General features: G+C 43.5%; 1 protein-coding gene across 1 annotated transcript in view; it reads left to right on the forward strand.

Annotated features, from left to right (window-relative positions):
- CTNNB1 (catenin beta 1) overlaps positions 1–13300 on the forward strand; it is a 14790-nt gene extending 1490 nt beyond the window's left edge. The window contains 12 exon segments of the mRNA XM_014590465.2: positions 1–23; positions 106–307; positions 1310–1454; positions 5271–5374; positions 5458–5796; positions 6062–6220; positions 7803–7922; positions 8431–8581; positions 8670–8791; positions 10700–10760; positions 11790–12010; positions 12211–13300. The exon segment at positions 1–23 is cut by the window's left edge and continues 9 nt beyond it. Of these exon segments, the coding sequence (XP_014445951.1) occupies positions 1–23; positions 106–307; positions 1310–1454; positions 5271–5374; positions 5458–5796; positions 6062–6220; positions 7803–7922; positions 8431–8581; positions 8670–8791; positions 10700–10760; positions 11790–11998 (1635 nt within the window). The 3' untranslated portion in view covers positions 11999–12010; positions 12211–13300.
- Positions 13301–17429: the final 4129 nt, after the last annotated feature.

Genomic DNA, 17429 nt, shown 5'->3' on the forward strand with positions numbered 1-17429 from the left:
CCTGCCCTGGTGAAAATGCTTGGGTGAGAAAATTGGATCAGAATGCTTAAAGTAAGTAGATGAGTGTAATCAGTATTTCTGATAAGGCTTTTTTTTCCTTCCTAGTTCACCAGTGGATTCTGTATTGTTTTATGCCATCACAACTCTCCACAACCTTTTATTACATCAAGAAGGAGCTAAAATGGCTGTGCGTTTAGCTGGTGGGCTGCAGAAAATGGTTGCTTTGCTCAACAAAACAAATGTTAAGTTCCTGGCTATTACAACAGACTGCCTTCAGATTTTAGCTTATGGAAATCAAGAAAGCAAGGTAAAAAAAAAATTGTATTTAATGTGGTTTTCATGGAACATTGGAGACCCCATCATCCAGTGGACTTGTAAATTCTCCTATGTATGAATCTTAGAAAAGTTGGATATCTCTTAAGTATTTGAATATCTGTGTATAAAGTACTGTGCTAAACACTTGGGATATGGCTGGCAAGCTTCTCTTTGAGTTTCCATTCTTGGATGGGAATTAGAATGAAATAGCCTAGTAACCTCATGGCTATTAAATTCTTGTGTTAGGAAGAAGCGAGGGGCTGTGAGAGTATGTAACAGATTGGAAATAGACCCTGTTCTGAGTATTCAAGGAGATTTCTTAAAGAAGCCAATAGTTTCATTCTTGTGGAAAGGAATAGTTGCATTCAGTTTTCAAGGAACAGAAGGGAATGACCAGGTGATGGTTAGGTGAGAAAACAGTACAGTGACAATGTTCTAAAGAGGGCGGAGCATGGTGAGTAATGGAGAGAAATACAAGGAGTAAAGAGGAAAGGTTTAAAGTGAGGCTATTGAGATTAGCAGGGCAGATCTCACAGGGCTTTGTAGAACGTGTTAGAGTAATGAGAAACAGAATTTTCAGCCTAGGTGAAAAGTGAGGGAATTTATTTTTGGAGAACTAGGAGGTGGGGGGAGTATAAGGGCTGCAGTGAATGATTATTTTAGAGTATCTCTTTTTAGGGTGGCTATGACTAGGAAAATCAAAGGGCCAAATGATTAGAAATTTTAAATCTGTTCTGGTTCAAATTTCAGCAAGTCAGTTTTGAAATAACTTTGATTTTTGGGTATTACTATTTCATTCCAACCAGGTTTCTATCTTTTTCTTTTGCTATTATAAACGAAAGAGAAAAATAATTGAGCCAAAGCTGATACAGTTTTAGGAGGACTGGGGTGCTGAAATTTGAGTAGCATGCTGAAGTAGGTTGGTAATAGGGCTTTTCTCGGTTACATCGTCAGGATTCCATGACTAATGGCTTATACACTTTTTTTTTTTTAGTTGATCATTCTAGCTAGTGGTGGACCCCAAGCTTTGGTAAATATAATGAGGACCTACACTTATGAGAAACTATTGTGGACCACAAGCAGAGTACTGAAGGTGCTGTCTGTCTGCTCTAGTAATAAACCGGCTATTGTAGAAGCTGGTAAGTATATTAATCTCTTCTGAGGTCTCAAGTGTTCAGCATCCACGCCTCTGATTAGATAACCTTTCTGGGAAAAGGCAATAGAACTTAACCGTAATGGAGTGAAAGTAGATGGTTCTATTCAGTTTGCATCCAAGTGTAAGTTCTTCTCACTGCCCAGGTTGGTTGTCTCTCCTTCCCTTCTGAGAACCTCCTCCCACTCCTCAGTGGGCATGGTTGTGCCACAATACTTTTTTCTTCCACTTCTCCCTCCTGTCAGATTCCTGGGTATGTATGCATATGTCTACAATTTCGTGTAGTGACGTAACTGACTTATACTCATGAGCAGTTATCCTGGTAGTCTGTATTCTCCATGAACAGGCTGTTTTTTTTTTTTTTCCTGTTCCCGAATATGTTTAATGAGGCAGCTTGTGTGTGGTAGTTTATAGCATATGTGTGTTGGCAGTAGAGGCAGAGATTAGATGATTTACACTGGGGCTTGTTTTTGTTTTTGTTAGGAAGATATACTCTTTAGCTACCTAGCATCCTCTTTTCGAGAACCCATCTAATAGTGACTACCTAGACTCTCAAACCAAGTGTCAAAACCAGAAGAGAAAAAATATAAAGACATTTGAAAGTACCCTGGGGCTTGTTTTTGTTTTTGTTAGGAAGATATACTCTTTAGCTACCTAGCATCCTCTTTTCGAGAACCCATCTAATAGTGACTACCTAGACTCTCAAACCAAGTGTCAAAACCAGAAAGAAATTTGAAAGAAGCAAATGTTGAGGGTGATGCATAGGGGTGATTTATTTTTCCCATTCATTGAGGAAAATTTTACTCAAGAATTAATGGGGAGGGAGAGAAATTATGGCTGCCCAGGACCACAGCCTTGGGTACATAGAGAAGGGTATATATAGAAGAAGGGAATGGAATATATATATTTTTTAACTTGCCCGAGGGCATGGGTGTTTACTGAAGAGAGAGAGAGAGAAAATGAGAGAGCACCCACTGTCACCACCATCACCACCACCACCACCATGGGGAATGGTCATGCTCTGGATTGGCCCAGGAATGGGAACTCTATCAGCTATTCCAGAATTACCTGTAGTGCTTGCTAAAAATACAGATTTTTAGATTGATTGCACTGTAATCTCTTGAGAGTTGATGCTTATGTCAAGAACAGGCAGTTGATTTGAAGTCACAGGAAGGTGTGTCGGTACCTGGAAATGTATGGGATTCGAAGCCTAAGGATCCTCATTTTAAGAAGGTCCCCCAGGTTATTCTGATTTCATTTGTTTATCCTGAAAATACAAGGCACGTAATGTATTTCAAGCAATAGTATCTGCTGAGTCACACAATAGGCGGGGTCCTGTGCTTAGTCTTAAGTCTTATAAAGGTGGCAAAAATACGTAGTGATTATAAATTGGAGTGAGTTTTAAGAGGAAAAAGTAACAAACTGTGATAACAGTGGGGCGGGCAGCTAGCTAATTAGATCAAGGGAGAGGGGCCTTTTTAAGGGAGTGTTAAATAAGACTTCAGGATGAGGAGAACACCGTCTGTTGCCTATATGAGGAATGGGGATCCAGTGCTTTATTGTTAGAGAAAAGAGACATGTAATGCATCCTAGAGGTGGGAGAGAGATTGTGGAGTACTAGGGCCTGAAGAGAAGTTTCATGTACATAGAACCTAGTGAATAATGGCCCAGGATAAGGTTGATGAGCTAGCTGGTCAGGGCCATACTGCTCACAGCCTTCCAGACCCCTGTAAAATATTTACTCATAGAGTTTATGAGTTTATTCATGCTTTATTGCAGCTTCAGGACTATAGATGTAGAATACTTAGTTCAGTTTGGAAGACTAGGTGGAATCTACATTTTAAGTGATTCTTTAAACTCGTGCTAAAGAATGTAGCTTTTATGTTATAGATAGTAAGAATAACTGTCTCTATTTAGATACAGATAATAAGCAGTGGCATTGCATCACAGTGGTATGTTTGGAATATTAATACTAGAATATTAAAAATCAGAAGCAAGACCAAACTGCAGGGATGTTAAACTTAATGGAGTAGAAGAGTTTGGTTTTAGAAATATACTGCAAAAGTTGAAAGATTGAGTTCTGAAACAGTTATAGAAAGTAGTAGTGTAGAGGCTAAAGGAACTACCAAAATTTGTTATGGCGGAGAGAGCATTATTAGTACCATGAGATAAATGGAACTATCAGGGGGATCAATTTTTGAACAAAATAATTGAAGAAGCTGGCGTATCTAAAGTGACTAAAAGGTCAGTAGTTGGCTAGAAATGTATGTATGATACCAGAATACGAGGGAAGGCAGGGGTAGAGATTTGGAAGTTTTCCTCTTAGTGTATGGGGGTAAGGGGTGGGGGGGTACAGGGTGCTACAAAGGTCTTCATGGGACTTCTTCTGTAGACTTGTTGAATCAGAATGTATGTGTTTTTTTAAAGTCTATGTAGCCAGGCTATTCTGATGGGCATCTGAGGTCAAGATCCACTCTTCACAGTTAATGTTATGTCGAGGGAGGGAATGAAGTTTTACTGAGGGGAGAGAAGGTAATGATGTAGCCAGTACTGAACATTAGTCTTACACAGGCTACTCAACTAGTAGCTGGAACCATTGTGAAGAAGGAACCTGGTCGAGATGATCTTTGTCTTGTAGGGAAGGAAGACTAAATTATACTGGTGATGGGAAAGGACAGGGCACCATCAGCATGAGAGCAGGTAGACCTAAACCAGGTTAAGGAAATGAAACCAGACCTGAAGGGTGAACAAAGAGCCAAGGAAAGTACTTCTCACTGCAATCAAAAGTGACTTGAGTTGGGAACCAGCAGTTAGCGTAATGGCTATGTCGCTGGACTCCCACATAGTCGACCGCGGTTCGCGTCCCGGACCTGGTGGCTTAAAACTCACGCTGGGCACGTGTACGTGCGTGCCCAAGATCCCAGGAGGAGAATGGAGGAGAAGGGATTGCGGCGTGACCATCCCCCCTGGGGGGTGATTTCTCGCTTTCTGTCTCTATGTCTCTCTCTGTCTGGCGAGCGCACGCGCCCTATAGTGAAAAAAAAAAAAAAGTGACTTGAGTTGTAGTGGGATGGGTGAAATTAAACTAATGTGCTAGGATTGGGCATACATTCGTGCTCCTTAGTGCATTAAGGGTCCTACGGGTGGAAGGTTGTGCACTTCGGGAGCACATGTTTTGTAGTCTGTCACTTTCTTATAGTCCTCAACAGTAGTGTTCTAAAGCCTTCTTTTGGATTATTCTTCCCCCGGGAATTTGCATGGCTCCTTTAAGTCTGCCCAGATGTCACCTTCACACTGAAGTTGACCTAATTACCCTACTTAAATTTGGATCATCATCCTCTTCCTTCCTTTTGTGTTATAGCACTTAATATCATCTGACATGCCGTATGGTTTTAGTTTTTTGATTATATATTTGTTTATGGTCTGCCTCTTCCAGCTAGACCTAAAGCTCTATAAGGGTAGGGATTTTTGACTATTTTGCTCGGTGGTGTATCTCCAGTTCAGAAAGAGCCTGGTACTGAATAAATATTTTTGAAAATACCGAATGGATGAAAGGATGAAATAGTACCGACATGGGGATAATTTATGCAGGCTTTCTCCACATAGGAAAGGAACAATAGCTATTTGGAAGAAATTCTTACTCGTGAAGTGAACTGGAAAAGAAAAGGAAACTGAACAACATCCTGTAAAAAGAGGGGAAATAAAAAGTACTTAAGGGGAGGGAGGTTAGCTTTGGATATAGAGAATACCAAGAAGACTGGAGCTGATAGGAAGTTGCCTTATATTCTTTTGACTTTTCTAGGCGGGATGCAAGCTTTAGGACTTCACCTGACAGATCCCAGTCAACGTCTTGTTCAGAACTGTCTTTGGACTCTTAGGAATCTTTCAGATGCTGCAACTAAACAGGTAAAGACCTAAGTAAACTGGTGCCTCGGTGACAGAATCAAGATGACCGTGTGTGTACTGAGCATCTGTTTCTACCTCCATAGGAAGGGATGGAAGGTCTCCTTGGGACTCTTGTTCAGCTTCTGGGTTCAGATGATATAAATGTGGTCACCTGTGCAGCTGGAATTCTTTCTAATCTCACCTGCAATAATTACAAGAATAAGATGATGGTGTGCCAAGTGGGTGGTATTGAGGCGCTTGTGCGTACTGTCCTTCGTGCTGGCGACAGGGAGGACATCACTGAGCCTGCCATTTGTGCTCTTCGTCATCTCACCAGCCGACACCAAGAGGCAGAGATGGCCCAGAATGCTGTTCGCCTTCACTACGGACTACCAGTTGTGGTTAAACTCCTACACCCACCATCCCATTGGCCTCTTATAAAGGTAAGATGACAACCAAAGTAGAGAGCTACAGACCGAAAATGAACAACCTTTAGCTATTGGATGGAGGTCTAGGCATAGGGACTGATGAAGGCGAATTGTATTCTTAGTAAAATGTTATTGCCAGGATGGGGACAAGGTGCTGAAATATTGATGTAGTCAGTGCCACCTTATAGTTGGTACCAGCAGACTTAACTGTGGTTAGAATTTTAGGCAAAGAAAAAGGATTTTGTTGACTTGTATGTCAATTCTTCCTTTTTATCTGTAGGCTACTGTTGGATTGATTCGAAATCTTGCCCTTTGTCCAGCAAATCATGCACCTTTGCGTGAGCAGGGTGCTATTCCACGGCTAGTTCAGCTGCTTGTCCGTGCACATCAGGATACCCAGCGTCGTACATCCATGGGTGGTACACAACAGCAGTTTGTGGTAAGTACATCTTTACAGCGAAACCTGGCTCCCTAAAGGAATGCAGAAATCCTGAACTTCTCTGCTCTTTGATTCTCTCCCTGTACCCCTTCCGGAAGGACTGCTAATGAGTAAAAATACTTAAAAGTTTCTGTGGTTGCAGAGAAGATAAGGATCAACATGGATCCTGGTGCCATTTCCTTGGCTACGTCCATTGCATAGGCAGTCTTAAAAAGGGAATGTCCAGGATGATTTACTGATTTGGGGCCAGGGACCCCGAGGAGTGTTCTCATCTAATCCATGCAAAGGCTCATCATAGGAAGGGGCAGAGCCAGAATTTCAATGCAAGCCTGTCCGATGGCAGAGCTTCTTTCTTATCCTACTCTACAAGTACTTAACAGGACTTTCTACTCCCTCTATCATGAGGGGTTTAAACTATTTCCATAGACCTAAGACTGTAATACCCCCATTTCAGAATCAGTAGCATTTCTGGACTCTTTTAACAGTATTCTCTGCCTGAAGCTTTGATGTCAAGTTTGAGTCCATTGCATGGACATAATCTAAAAACACTTTGGATTTCTCAGACTTCAAGATCCAGACTGTCAAAGACTTCTCTTTTATTCAACAAGGTTACTTTAGAAACCAGAGATGGGCCCTACCAGAACAGATTTTGGGAATCCCATATTGCTAGTCATTGCTCACATGCATACTTGGGTTTTTTGCATTCTCTCTTTTGGGGTCAACCCATCTCGTAGAGTGGTTTATTAATAACATGGAGAGGGCACCATTTTAAATCTCTAATCTAGGAAGAAAGAAGTTTTTATGTCCTTATAAGAATAAAGTTGTTCCTAAACGCTGTTAAAAATAGCACAATCAGAGCCTTTTAAAAATTTAATCCACAAATGGGGGAAGCAGTCGGTACTTAACAGTTGAATAGTCTTAGAAGAAGTAAGAAATGGATTTTCTGCCTGTTGCTCAGTTGAATTTTTATCGGTTGGTGATAATTCACCAAATATGAATAGATGTACAAAAAGAGAGGGAGTATATGACAGAAAAACATTGATGGAGTCTGAGTATTTTCTCTTTCATCTGTATCTTCTCTTTTTATGTACTGTTTACTTAGTGTGGTTGGTACCCTCCCTGTAAGACAGTTACTTAGGGATTCATGGGTTTGAGGAGGCTGTACTTCACTGTGTGGTGAAGGGGTGCTACCTGGAATTAGTGCTTTCAGTGAATTTTTTTTTTTTTAAAGAATTATCTTGTTTAACTTTCTTTATCTATTGATTTATTTTAATTTGACCAGAGAGGGACAGAGTGAGAGAGAACAAGGGAAAGTGAGAAAGCAAGCTGCCAGATTTGGGACTTGAACCATGGTTGGCCATGTAGGAGCCCAGTGCCCTTAACCACCACGCTACCTACCGGCCCCAACTTTCAGTGACATTTAATGGGTTCCTTGATTCCTGAATGTATGGCAAACCACAGACAGCTGTAGTATATGGTATCTGAATAATTTTAGTCTCGTAACTGCTACTCAGGACAGAAAGCCTTACATTCATAAGCTTTGCAGAGAGGAGAATGCCCATTAACCCTGTTTCTTTGGTAGGAGGGGGTCCGCATGGAAGAAATAGTTGAAGGTTGTACTGGAGCCCTTCACATTCTAGCTCGTGATGTTCACAACCGAATTGTAATCAGAGGACTGAACACCATTCCTCTGTTTGTGCAGGTATGTTGGTTTTAAGTGAGGTGTTCTACATTTTAGATGTCTGTAAAATTTAAGGCATTTCATGATCAATAGAGTTTGAGACTTAGGGACCAAAATAGGGGTACTAACATTTAATTGATGAAAATTCCCTTCCTTTTTCTTGGGTCATAGGAGGAGAAATACTGGGACTGCAGCCTTTAAAAGGAGAAGGTTTAACACTACTTTTAGGGGTACTCTGTTTTGGAGAGTGGAGAACTGCTCAGGGCACAAGTCCTCAACCCGCTCTGCTTTTCCAAATCATGGGTCAGTTAAAATCACCTCTGAAGAAAGAGTTCATAGCTAAAAAATTATTCTAGAAATCCGGGGCTTCAAAGCATTAAATATCTTAGGACATAACTTCAGAGAATGTGGTTTAATATACAAAGTGTGAATGCTCCTTCTACTTTGGGAATGTTTGTACCACAGGGAGAGTGCTCGCCATGTTTTAATTTTAGATTTAATTAGGTTTTGTCTGTGTGTTTCCTTCCAGCTGCTTTATTCTCCCATTGAAAATATCCAGAGAGTAGCTGCAGGGGTCCTCTGTGAACTTGCTCAAGACAAGGAGGCTGCAGAGGCTATTGAGGCCGAGGGAGCTACAGCTCCTCTCACAGAATTACTCCACTCCAGGAACGAAGGTGTAGGTAAGTGAACAGGAACTGAAGCCCTGAGTGCGTGTGTACAGGGTGGCCTCAGCCTTGCTTCAGTGGCCCTTTTCTGTTTCTTTCCTAGCCACATATGCAGCTGCTGTTTTGTTCCGAATGTCTGAGGACAAGCCACAGGATTACAAGAAACGGCTCTCGGTTGAGCTGACCAGTTCTCTCTTCAGAACAGAGCCGATGGCTTGGAACGAGGTAGGCAGTGAGCATATTTATCTGGTAGTTTGCTCGAGCAGGTAAGGCAGCGTGCTGTTTCCCCCCAGAACACACCGTGTCCAGTCTGTTCCCACTGACTGTACCCCTGGCTCGCATATTTGTTCTCTATGATCTCTGCTGTGAGGACCTGAGTCTATTCAAAACCATTTCAAGTTGTACTGGTTAACATTCAGATTTGGGAGGGAGGGAGAGGAAAATGTTTCCGAAGGTTTTTCAAAAAGAATGTAAAGAAAGAGGCATTCTTTTTTTTTTGAAAGGCTTTTGCAATAGGGCGCATATTCTCACCAGACAGAGAGGCAGAAAGTGAGAAATCACCCTCCGGGGGGATGGCCAGGGCGCAATCCCCTCTCCTCTCAGGATCCCGGGCACGCACGCACATGCGCCCGGCATGAGTTTCAAGCCACCGGGTCCAGGATGCAAACTGCGGTCGTCTATGTGGGAGTCCAGCGACATAGCCATTATGCTAACTGCTTGTCCCAAGAAAGAGGCATTCTGATTAAACATACTAACTCCTGGCCCCATTGTAATTCTTTTTTTTAACTCACTTTTCTAAACTTTTCTACTTTAATTCCTCAGCAGCATTTGTCCTCGGTATGGGGATTCATTGAAATTGAAACAGTACTTCTAATAAAACTAGGACCATCTAAATGTCTTTTTTATCCAGCCAATAACCAGGGTGGTGGCCACCCTTGTCATGCTCCATCTTGGGGTCCATACCCAAATCCTGGCCATATCCACCAGAGTGAAATGAACCATAGCTGGGATGTAGAAGAGTCAGGGATGACGACAAACTGGGCAAGGGGAGAAGAGAGAGGAGAACAGACGTACAAGTTACTGGTAGTCAGTCATAGTAGATCACATGTTGGGACGTCAAAAAGTTATGGAAAAATAGAATTAGAGTTCAAGTTTACTGGAGCCGGCATGTGGTGTGGTAGTTAAGGCCCTAGATTCCCACGTGACTGATGGTGGTTTGAGTCCTGGACCTAGCAGCTTAAAAATCATGCCAGGTTTGTGCGTGCCTAAATCTGGAGAGGAAAGTGGAGTAGAAGGGATTATGGCATGGCTATCTTCTTGGGGTGTGGAGGGGTGATTTCTCATTTCCCCTCTTTTGTCTTTGGCAAGCACATGTGCCCTATGGCAGAAACCTTAAAAAAAGGAAAAGTTTAGTGCAAAACAATTTTGAAAACCATGCAATTTTGTCATAATACTCATTTTTTCACAAACTTTTTAAGATCCCTTGTATTTGTGGAATGACTGGAAAGAGATAATTACATACCTTTTGTTAGTTATAAAAAAATGAATATTGCCAAACAGTGAGTAACATGTATTATTTGGGTTTTCATAGGCATCTTGCTAACATGTTCTAACTTGAGCCTTAACCTTCCCTTCCCATCCCCACCTCCCCAAACCTGTTCTCATAGTCTTCTCAGTCTCAGTTAATGGCAGTTCACTCCTTCCAGCCACTCGGGCTAAAAAGCTTTCTTTTCATATAACACATTCTGTTAGCAACTCCGGGGGGGAGCACTTTTTCCTGTTTGATTTACCTCTGTATCTCTAGCACCTAGACCGGTACCTGGTACCTAAAGTAGGTGTGAGATATATATATATATCTCCACATACACACACATTTATACTTGAGAGGATATCTGTGTATTTGTAGAAAGAATAAAGTGATTATTTTTATACTATGCAAAAAGAAAACATGTATCTGAGGGGTGGCGTTTTGAAGGGCTTCCACTTTTAAGTATTTCTGTAATGTTTGAATTCTTTGCTCCTTTTGTAATTCAGATATTTTATAAAGTTTGTAGTGTTTAAAAACTAATAGCACATATACTTTGAGAATTTTCATGTTGCTTTGTTTGCTTCTCCTTGAACCTGGTTACATAGACTGCTGATCTTGGACTTGATATTGGCGCCCAGGGAGAGCCTCTTGGATATCGCCAGGATGGTATGTGTCTCACATTTCTTGATCAACTCCAGATCAAGCTAAAGTTCTAATGCTTTATCAAAAGAATCGTTTGCTCATCTGGGAAACTAGTGTTGGCAGGAAAGTAGTGGCTGCAATTAAAGGCAGTTCTTAAATTCCAGAGTCAGCAGCGTCTTTAATAGCGCATAGGGAATTCCGAGCCACACACTAAGTAGGCAGCAGGACCACACCACACAACAGATGGGTGTTACTGCTGCAGTGGGCCTCTGCAGTGCAGGGTGTTCATAATTAGCTGGGCTTTTTATTCTGTTTTTGGTCAGAGACTCCATAATACTTTGTCTGCAACCTACCCAGAGAAATAGTATGTGGCAGACTCAGTGTCACCAAGCTCTCGGATCTGGGGTGGACATGTACCTAGTTGTATTTTCGGGGTCTTCTGAGAAACTAGTTCAAATTGGGGTAACGAAGATGGAGGGTGGAGTAGACCACTAACAGTCACAGCCACAGTGTATGGTCTTAACCTGGTTCCACCTAATTACTAGACCTCCAAAGTGCCTGATAGATTAATGCCAGCCCTTAACGATAAAACATGTTGCGATTTCGTTGGTCACAGTGCGTCTTGAATTCTCTTAGTACTTTTGTGTGTAACACCTGCAGTCATAGCTAGATCACGCCTGCCAGGCCTCCTGTTTCAGTTTCTTCCCCTGATTTGTCAGTTCTTGGGTGATCAGACACCCAGTGGATTGGCTGCTTCTCCTCCCTAGGAACCTTCATTCTCACCAGAAAGAATGCAGTGTTGAGGGGTGGACTGACCAGTGTGTCTCTAGCGGAAACTGCGTAGTCTTCAGGAGGCCTGGCGTGTGTGAAGCCTGGCACTGAACACTTCCTAGCTGAAGAAAGCTAGAACTAGAAGAGGCAGGGAAAGGAAAACAGCGCTTACTGTCAAGTTTGCTGCCAAATTGTGAATGTTCTAACCTCGCCATTGACTTGTACATCTGTTCTCCCCTCTCTTCTCCCCTTGCCCATTTTGTTGTCATCCCTGACTTCTAGATCCCAGCTACCGTTCATTTCACTCTGGTGGATATGGCCAGGATGCCTTGGGTATGGACCCCATGATGGAGCATGAGATGGGTGGCCACCACCCTGGTGCTGACTATCCAGTTGATGGGCTGCCAGATCTGGGGCATGCCCAGGACCTCATGGATGGGCTACCTCCAGGCGACAGCAATCAGCTGGCCTGGTTTGATACTGACCTGTAAATCATCCTTTAGGTACTGGTGGATATGGCCAGGATGCCTTGGGTATGGACCCCATGATGGAGCATGAGATGGGTGGCCACCACCCTGGTGCTGACTATCCAGTTGATGGGCTGCCAGATCTGGAGCATGCCCAGGACCTCATGGATGGGCTACCTCCAGGCGACAGCAATCAGCTGGCCTGGTTTGATACTGACCTGTAAATCATCCTTTAGGTAAGAAGTTTAAAAAAAAAAAAAAAAAAAGCCAGTTTGGGTAAAATACTTTTACTCTGCCTACAGAACTTCAGAAAGACTTGGTTGGTAGGGTGGGAGTGGTTTAGGCCTATTTGTAAATCTGCCACAAAAACAGATATATACTTTGAAAGGAGATGTCTTGGAACATTTGACTGTTCTCAGATTTCTGGTTGTTATGTGATCATGTGTGGAAGTTAATAACTTTAATGTTTTTTGCCACAGCTTTTGCAACTTCATACTCAAATGAGTAACATTGCTGTTTTAAACATTAATAGCAGCCTTTCTCTCTTTATACAGCTGCACTGTCTGAACTTGCATTGTGATTGGCCTGTAGAGTTGCTGAGAGGGCTCGAGGGGGGGGCTGGTATCTCAGAAAGTGCCTGACACTAACCAAGCTGAGTTTCCTATGGGAACAATTGAAGTAAACTTTTTGTTCTGGTCCTTTTTGGTCGAGGAGTAACAATACAAATGGATTTTGGGAGTGACTCAAGAAATGAAGAATGCACAAGAATGGATCACAAGATGGAATTTATCAAACCCTAGCCTTGCTTGTTAAAACACATTTTTTTAAAAAAAAATCTGTAATGGTACTGACTTTGCTTGCTTTGAAGTAGCTCTTTAATTTTTTTTTTTTTTTGCAGTAACTGTTAGTTTTTTAAGTCTTCTCGTAGTGTTAAGTTATAGTGAATACTGCTACAGCAATTTCTAATTTTTAAGAATTGAGTAACGGTGTAGAACACTAATTCATAATCACTCTAATTGTAATCTGAATAAAGTGTAACATTGTGTAGCCTTTTTGTATAAAATAGACAAATAGAAATGGTCCAATTAGTTTCCTTTTTAATATGCTTAAAATAAGCAGGTGGATCTATTTCATGTTTTTGATTAAAAACTTTATTTGGGATACGTATGGGTAGGGTAAATCAGTAAGAGGTGTTATTTGGAACCTTGTTTTGGACAGTTTACCAGTTGCCTTTTATCCCAAAGTTGTTGTAACCTGCTGTGATACAATGCTTCAAGAGAAAATGCGGTTATAAAAATGGTTCAGAATTAAACTTTTAATTCATTCGATTGTGTCACTGTTTTTTCCTTGTCAATAAATGCTTTGTAAGCATAGTAAGTTTATCCTAAACTCAACTTCATCCTCAGGAAAACACACATACTGAAATTCTTTACTATAGGGCGCATGCGCTTGCCAGACAGGGAGATAGAAAGCGAGACATCACCCCCCAGGGGGGATGGGCACGCACGCACATGCGCCTGGCGTGAGTTTTAAGCCACCGGGTCCAGGACTCAAACCGTGGTCGACTACATGGGAGTCCAGCGACATAGCCATTATGCTAACTGCTGGTCTCTTTACCAAGTTTCTTTAGCACTTGATCCTGGGTTAAAGTGTACCCTATGAAAGTATTTCCACCTGAATACTGTGATTGAGCTTTTAGGATTCTAGATTTGTGAGAGGAGGAATTCTCTCCTTGCCAAAGGAAGAACTCTGGACTTAAAATATGTGGCCACAACTGCTTCCGCCTGGCCTCTTCCTGTGGTCATGTGTATAATCTTGTCCAAGTGGCCAAAGTCTCTGGGTACTAGTCTTTGGGCCACACAGATCTAAAAGAAATAAAAAGCATGGGCTAGCTGTTGGCATTGTAGCTAGGGCAGCTGATCCTCACATGGCCAACATCACTGTTCAAGGCCCGGACCTGGCAGCTTGAAAAGCAAGCCAGGTGAGTGCGAGTGCCCGCCTAAACCTCAAAAGAAAAATGGAGAAGGGACTGGAGAATGGAAAAGGGATTTCGTGGAGTGGTCATCCCCCATAGGCGATGATTTCTTATATTCATTCTCTCTGACAAGCACACATGCCCCATACCGAATTAAAAAAAGAATAAAACTGAAAGATAGGCTTCCCTTACCCCAAACCCCTGCAGGTAATTTCATGAGAATGAAAAACCTGGATTCGAGTTCAAGAACCTTCCTGTAAGTGACTCGTTAGAGAGGGGAATTCCATCTCCACTTTGAACTGATAATTAAGCAGGGTTAAGTGTTGGTGTCTATCTGAAGGAAATCAGCCCAAACGACCACCTTCCACGCCGTCGTGCTGGATGATCATCCCGGTGGTAGGTCTGACAGTCTCGGTTCATCTCGTAGGGCAGACTTGCTAAGACTTGCATTTCGTACTTAGAGAGAGCTGCTTCTGATTTACTGTGTGCTGTTTCATTAAAATAGTGACTAGACAAACACAAGTCAGCTTCATCTGCGGAGGGTCTGACAAAAATTAATCTTTACTGTGGTCCAAGATGTAATTGGGAGTGGTGACAAGCTTTCGGAAATGTAGCTGGTGAGGTCTAAGTCTCCGGTTTCTGTATGATCCAACCAGCCAGTTAGAACTCGAGCTGTTGGTGGACTCACAGTGGCAATTGCTGGTGAGTTCTGCTTTTTTTTGAGAGAAATTTTAGCCTTAAGGCACATGTGCTTACTGGAGAAGGAGACACGGGGGAACAAGAAATCACTCCCAGGGGATGGTTGTGCCATAGCCCCTTCTCCTGGAATCTTGGGCATGCACACATGTGCCCAGCGTGACTTTCAAGCTTCTATGTCCAGGTCTTAAACTGTGGTCAGCCATGTGAGAATCAAGTGGTGTAACCACTACACCATCTACTGGCCGCTGTGTGAGTTCAACTTTTAACATAACTAAGCAGGGTATTCCTCAGTAACTTTTTTTGAGATTTTTGCCATAGATTGCACGCACTCACCAGGGACAGGCAGCAAGTGAGCAATTGCCTCCTTCCAGGAGGTGGCCACATGGAAGTCCTTTCTCCCTTAGTTTCCTCTTGGGATTTTAGGCACACACGCACACATGCCCAGCATTGAGTTTCAAGCTTCCAGGCTTCGGACTTGAGCTGCAGTCGACAGTATGGGTGTTCAATCACCACGCCGCCCACTGGCCCCTTCCATAGCTTTTTAAAGCCTGAAAACATTTTCAGACCTTTGCCTAATATTTACAAGGTGATTCTAGAATGTACAAAGAACCCCAAGGACAAAGGATAGCTATAGGCACAGACCAGCAGATGGCATGCTGGTTACATCACTAGACTCCCAGGTGGCTGACTGGTTCAAATCCCAGGCCCTGTGGCTTATGCTGGGTTGTGTGCACATGCGCAAGATCCTGGGAGAAGAAGGGATTGGTGGAGGCCATGGCCCCTTTGGGGTGATTTCTCACTTTCCTTCTCTATACCCTAAGGAAAAGCTTCTGTGTGTGTGTGTGGGGGGGGGAGACGTATGTGCGCGCAGTTAAGGGCTAACATTGGGATTCTGGAAAAAGGCTTTAACATAAAGTGAAATGAGTGGTAGTCATTTGAGTAAAACCAAAAATAATACAGAAAAAACATTTATGACCAGTAAAATGTCCCGGTTTTAAAAGTGGTGTCGGTTTTATTGCTTGCTTTTTGCCTTAAGCTCTGCGAGCAGCGTGACAGCCCACCTACTCAGCACTGTCTGTCCATGCAGGAGACGGGGCAGTAACAACCTACAGCTGCTCCCAGTAATACAGGTGAGGGTATAGATCAGACACGGGACTGAGCAAAAGGAGAGACAGACGAGCTTCCTTTTAATGTTTTTGTTAGGCCATGCTGCTGGAGAGGGGAGGAAGGGAGGGAAAGTGTGAAATCACCCACCCCTGGGCGAGGGTGCAGATGGCCATGGGGAAATCCCTTCTCCATTCTCTCCGGATTTCGGGTGTGCACACAAATGCGACTGGCGTGATTTTCAAGGCCCCAGGTCCAGATCCCAGTTGTGCCATGTGGGAGCCCAGCACTGTGACCACTGTGCCACCTGCTGGCCTCTTTTTTCTTTGCACCATAGGGCATGTGCTCTTGCCAGGGAGCGAAGGAAAGTGAGAATGCATGCCCTGGGGGCATGGCCATGCAGCGGTCCCTTCTCCATCTCCATCCTGGGACCTTGGGCATGCACACACACGCGCCCAGTGTGAGTTTCCAAACCGGTCAGCGGTGTGGGAGTCCAGATGTAGACGCCCTCTGCTGGCGCTGGGGCGAGCTAGTTTAAAGGAAAGCATCCATAGAAGGGAAGACTACAAAGCCAAGGAAGTGCGTAGATGACAACCTCCAGTGGTTGCCTGGGGAGGGAGGGGGCAGCAGCACAGTCCTTTGCCCACGGAGTCAAACAACAAAGCTAGGATTCAGGGCTCAGCGGCAAGTAGCGGTGAGGGTAAAGAGTCCCGAAGAAGCGCCGCGCACCATTTCCGGCCCACATGGGCAGAAGGTAAGCGTTCGAACAAGGAAAGGAACGAGGGCCTGAGTTCCAGTGTAGTAGTGAGTCAGCCTTGGGGCTCAGACATTTTCGGTCCGTCGCGGTGACCACCATGAAGACGAAGGGTGAAACGTTTGCATGTTGGATTATAGACATGAGGCTTCGCCTGAAGATTTGGATCCCTGACATAAATACACTCTTGAATTCTTGTTTTGATTAGTATAATAAACGGAAGATCTGAGCTGTGCTGTTTGGTTTATAAAGCAAAGAATGTTGAGTGGCCCCACCTTTGGGAATCTGCCTTTTGGCCCTGAGCGAGTGGCCCACCGGTGTGTGAAATGATGGGGGGTGGAGAAAATACCTCCTCCTCTTATCCAGCCGTAGCACTGCCTGTGTAGTTCTGTGTGGTGTCCATTCCGCCATCCACCTCCCCGCCCCGAGACTCCAGTGAGCTACAGGGAGTGACAGGCCTCAAGATGCTGGTGTGTGTGTGTGTGGGGGGGTGTTTCAGAGCTCAGAACAGTACCCAAGAGAGGGCCAGGGGCCGGGACTGTAATGCTGTTTCTCTAAGGCAGGTTTTGGCATGACCAGCCAGAGGTCCCTGTGTTCTTAAACCCGCTGAGCATCCCCATTCGGTAAGGCTGGCAAAGAGCTCTCAGAACTTAAGTGAACTCTTGCAAGAAACGCGTACTATTGCTATAGCAACCCAGATAGCCACCAATCGGGGACTGGTTAAACAACCTGCTGTGTCTACTTGGAGTACTCGGGTCAAAAGAAAAAAGGCCAGCACTTAACAGCTGTGTTTTGATATAAACTGATCTTTAAAACACATCATTAAGTGGAAGATAGGGAAGATCTGAGCAGTTTATAGCTGCTTACACTTGGGGAGAAGAATGGGGAGAAGGAGCTTTGTAAAGGCATCTCTGCACGTGGAG

Source organism: Tupaia chinensis, unplaced genomic scaffold, assembly GCF_000334495.1.
Source record: "Tupaia chinensis unplaced genomic scaffold, TupChi_1.0 Scaffold000451_2, whole genome shotgun sequence".
Taxonomy (NCBI): Eukaryota; Metazoa; Chordata; class Mammalia; order Scandentia; family Tupaiidae; genus Tupaia; species Tupaia belangeri.